Below are 4,065 nucleotides of genomic sequence, written 5' to 3' on the forward strand. Positions count from 1 at the left end.
TTTTTTTTTTTTAATCAGTAATTGCAGGGTCCTGAGGTGTCAACTGGGGTGATAGGTGAATACATGAAAGAGGACCAGAAGGTTGCCTTTGAAATTGTCTTTATTTCTGATCATTCCTTTACAGTCATCCACCCCAGGATTCACTCCCACACAAGAAGCTTCGGACCCCTCCCCAAGCAAATGAGATTCATGTTTCTGATTGTAGGACGCTTTGCCTTTGAGGTCCCATGTACTCCCCATCCTTTGCCCCTGAAATCCTGCACCCTGGCTGTGTCCCTCCCTTCCCCCAATCACACTGGCATTGAACCTGACACACTGGTGGCCCCTGTATAATGCACCCAGGTCCGAGGTTTCAGCTTCTAAAGGCCCAGAAAGAAGCTCAGGTGCACCTACTGAGTAGGGTCATTACAGGGGCACAGCATGGGATCCTGGCCATGAAAATGCCACGTCATAAAACTCCCTGTGGCCACTGTGCTTGGTGGAAAGCAGGATGGTCCTGGGCTGTCCTAACTCCCTCAGTATCCCCGACAGCTCAGCCCGGACCAGGGCAAGTCTGTCCTGGTTGACAGTGTCTTGGGTCGTGTAACACTCCAGGGGGACAGGGTACAGCTCCAGCTCTAAGCTGCGCAGCCCGACTGTGTGACGCAGCAGCTTCTCCAGGGTGGCCACAGAGAGGTGGTTCTCAGAAATGGTGAAGGAACTGAGCTGGTGGCAGAGGCTCAGGACAGGCAGGATGGCCTCGACTTGGGAGTCCACCATGGCACACTTATCCAGGCCCAGGTCCTGGAGGGTGGGTGCCACTGCCTCCAGCAGAGCTCGGAGGGGCTCAGCACTAAAATCAGCGAGGCTGGCACAGTACAGACGCAGGGACTTCAGCTGCCTGAGGTTCGAGCACTGGAACAGGTGTGTCAGGTCTGAATGGGTCAGGCTCTGGCAATGCGTTATGGTGAGTTTTTCCAAGGGGGTCTGCAGGCACCTGGGGAGACACAGAGCAGTTAGTTCCTGGGGACCGGGGTGGCAGGTAGAGGGGGCGTCCATGTGGGAGAAGACCGATTTGTCCAGGCCCAGGGTGGTCCTGACAATCTGATGAAGGGAAACACCCAGGAAGCCCAGACTCCTTTAGGCTGAGTCAAGTTCACCACTTCTCCAGAGCTTCCTTTCCGCAGCTGCCAAGCAGAGCACTGCCCTCTGGAGGGTGCCTGGACATAAGGGAAACCACGGGAACCTGCTCACAGAGCCTGACAGTGTCTAGGTCAAGGTGGGCATCCCTTCATCCTATGATTGGGAGACAAACCCAAGAATGCTGTCAACTTAGGCTTCATTCTGACCACTGCTTGGCTCCAGGCACCAGACCTCCGGACGACACAAGATTCTAATGCGTAGGCAACTCAAGTGGCCCTAGCCTGTTTGACTCAGTGGATAAACTTTCCCTTTTGGACCCAAGGGTCTCAGGTTTGTTTCACGATTAAGGGCAAGGATCTCAATTGAAGGTGCAATGCCTGGCCCGGGTTTGGGGCATGTGCTGAGGGCAACCAATCATGTCTCTCTCACATCGCATTTCTCTCTCTCTCTCTCTCTCTCTTCCCTTCCATTTGACTCTTTAAAAATCAATGGAAAAAAATATCCTCCTTTGAGGATTTAAAGAAAAGGGAGAGAGTTAACCAGAGGAAGATTCTGCAACATCAACTGGGAGGCCAGTGTGCAGAGGCGATTTCCATCCAAACATCACCGCAAACCACTGGTCATTCTACAATCCTTTCCACTCCCACAACTGTGGAATCATGCCTGTCCTTTTTACTAATGACCTTCCTGGTACCCACCACTACCTCTGACAGATGGGGAATCTGACACAGGCTCACACGGCTGGTGGTCACAGAGCTTATGTCTGGAAATGCTCCATCTGATGTGGCTTTGCCTCTTCCCAACCCTCTCCCTAAGGCCTCATCACTTAGACATCTCTCCCTAAGGAAGAATTCACACTCCCAGGCTCGCTGGGTCCCTCACTGAGTCAGTTCTGTTACCCCTCCTGACAGGCTGATTTAAAAACATGCTTCCTTTGGGTACTCACAGGATACCACCCTAACACCACCTAACAACACCACTCCCTTAACATTCTGGGGCTGCATCCACTGTTACACAGCTCACCTGAGCATCTGGTCCAGACGGCTTCGGAGGAAGGAGGGGGACTCCATGTCGAGCTCTTGGAGGTGCTGCAGCCTGAGCATCTGAGAGAGGAATTGGGAAAAGGATCCCTGCTCCTCTGGCTCCTCCTGCTCTTCCTGCTCCTCCTCTTCCTCGTCCCACACCTGCTCCTCTTCCACTTGCTCCTGCTCTTCCTTCTCTGACTCCTCTTCCTCCTCCATCTCCTGCACCTCTTCCTCCAGTTCTTCCTCATCCTCCTCATTATCCTCTTCCTCCTCCTCCTCACTCAACACGTGGATGTGGGAGAGAGAGAGTCTCCGCAGGTTCCTCATCTGACCCAGGTAAGGAGCAAACGTCCCCAGGGTGGGCAGGTCCCAGGTGCAGTTCACTTCCACCTCCTGGATGCAGTCCAGCTGCACCGCATCCAGGACCTTCCTCACCCTCCGGAAGGGCACCTCAGCGATCCTCAGCGTCTTGCAGCACAGGTGTAGCAGCCCTTCCCTCTGCTGGGCCCATTGGATGACGTACATGAGAAACTCATCCCTGTCCCTTTCATTGAAGTTAAGGTCTAGGAACACCTCCACGGGAGCTAAGGGGTGCTCCATGTTGGGGCTGGACCTGTGCACAGCCACTGGTCCCGTCGGTGAGAGCTTTTGGGTTCTGCCTCCACACCACATTCTCCAGAAGTCAGCACCCAGGTTCCTTAAATCCAGCACCCGCAGTTTCCACCTCCTGTGGGGAAAGCAGGCCATTAGTCTACATTCTTTCAGGTCAACAGGGCATTGGCTGACATGCTTTATGGACAGTGTGTCTCAGTGATTGAGCATCTACCTATGAACCAGGAGGTCACAGTTCAATCCCCAATCAGGATATGTGCCTGGGTTGCAGGCTCAATGTCCAGTTTGTGTGTGTGAGTGTGTGTGTGTGTGCGCAGGAGGCCGCCAATCAATGATTCTCTCTCATCGTTGAGGTTTCTGTCTCTATCCCTCCCTTCTAATTTGAAATAAATAAAGAAATGTTTTTTTTTTAAATGATCATCAGAAGGAGGGCAGGTCAGAATGAGACAGAGCATCTGAATTGAGGCAACAGCACGACTCCACCCACACCCTGACCTTAACTTTGATTCTTAAGGTCAGCTTCTCCCTTTCCCTCCTCTTCCCTCTGCTTTGCTCATCTCCTTCCATCCCTCCTGCTCAGCACTTCCTGTACCTTTAACTACTACTTGGAGGAGACAGGGCACCTTTTGCAGGTGCCTCTGCCCAGTAGGCAGTCCTCCACTCCCCAGTGAGCTCAGCAGTGTGCCAGGGCTCGCTGAGCCTCACTGGCACATTCAGAATCATCGGGTCCCCCTAAGGTCCTCCACATGCCCTGACCCCCTTTGTCTCTGGGATGTCCAGGACTCTGCCAGGCACCGGGAGCAGCCTTACCTGGGGCGAACCTTCTGGGCAAGCAGAACGTCAAGCCCATCCAACACAGCTTTTAAGACCTTGACCCGAGGCCGCTGCATCAGGCCCCCCAGAGGGAGGACGGGGTAGGGCCAGGCTTGGGCCATCGCCTTCAGGGACTCCTGGTGGCGTCTGCTATGGTAGGCCAGGATGAACAGAGGCGGGAAGAGCTCGGCGGGCAGGTGCTCCAGAGCTGCGATGGCCGAGGCCTGGTCCCTCAGCAGGCGCTTTCCTGCCAGCTCCAGGAGTGTGGGCGGGGTCTGCATGCTCATCCTCAAGGTGCTCAGAAGGGAGTCCTGCAGGAACGTCTAGGGAACAAGACATCCTTGTCAGGCCAAGCATTTGCACCCCCTTCGTCTGTCTCCCCATGCCCCAGAGGAATCAATTCAGGGCCAATGATCTCCCTTATGACCTCTCTCCCCCAAAGTCCCCATTTCGGTAAGCCTGTTTCCCAGTATCGCTCTGTTCTATTTTTTTT

General features: G+C 54.1%; 1 protein-coding gene across 1 annotated transcript; it reads right to left on the bottom strand.

Moving 5' to 3' along the window:
* Window positions 1–405: 405 nt before the first annotated feature.
* On the bottom strand, window positions 406–3,859 carry LOC307103539 (PRAME family member 20-like; the record flags this gene model as incomplete). Its single annotated transcript, XM_079777883.1, has 3 exons — window positions 406–976; window positions 2,146–2,874; window positions 3,570–3,859. 3 exons carry the CDS (start codon window positions 3,857–3,859, stop codon window positions 406–408), a joined length of 1,590 nt encoding a protein of 529 aa, XP_079634009.1.
* Window positions 3,860–4,065: the final 206 nt, after the last annotated feature.

Source organism: Cnephaeus nilssonii (assembly GCF_951640355.1).
Source record: "Cnephaeus nilssonii genome assembly, chromosome: 7".
Classification (NCBI taxonomy): Eukaryota; Metazoa; Chordata; class Mammalia; order Chiroptera; family Vespertilionidae; genus Cnephaeus; species Cnephaeus nilssonii.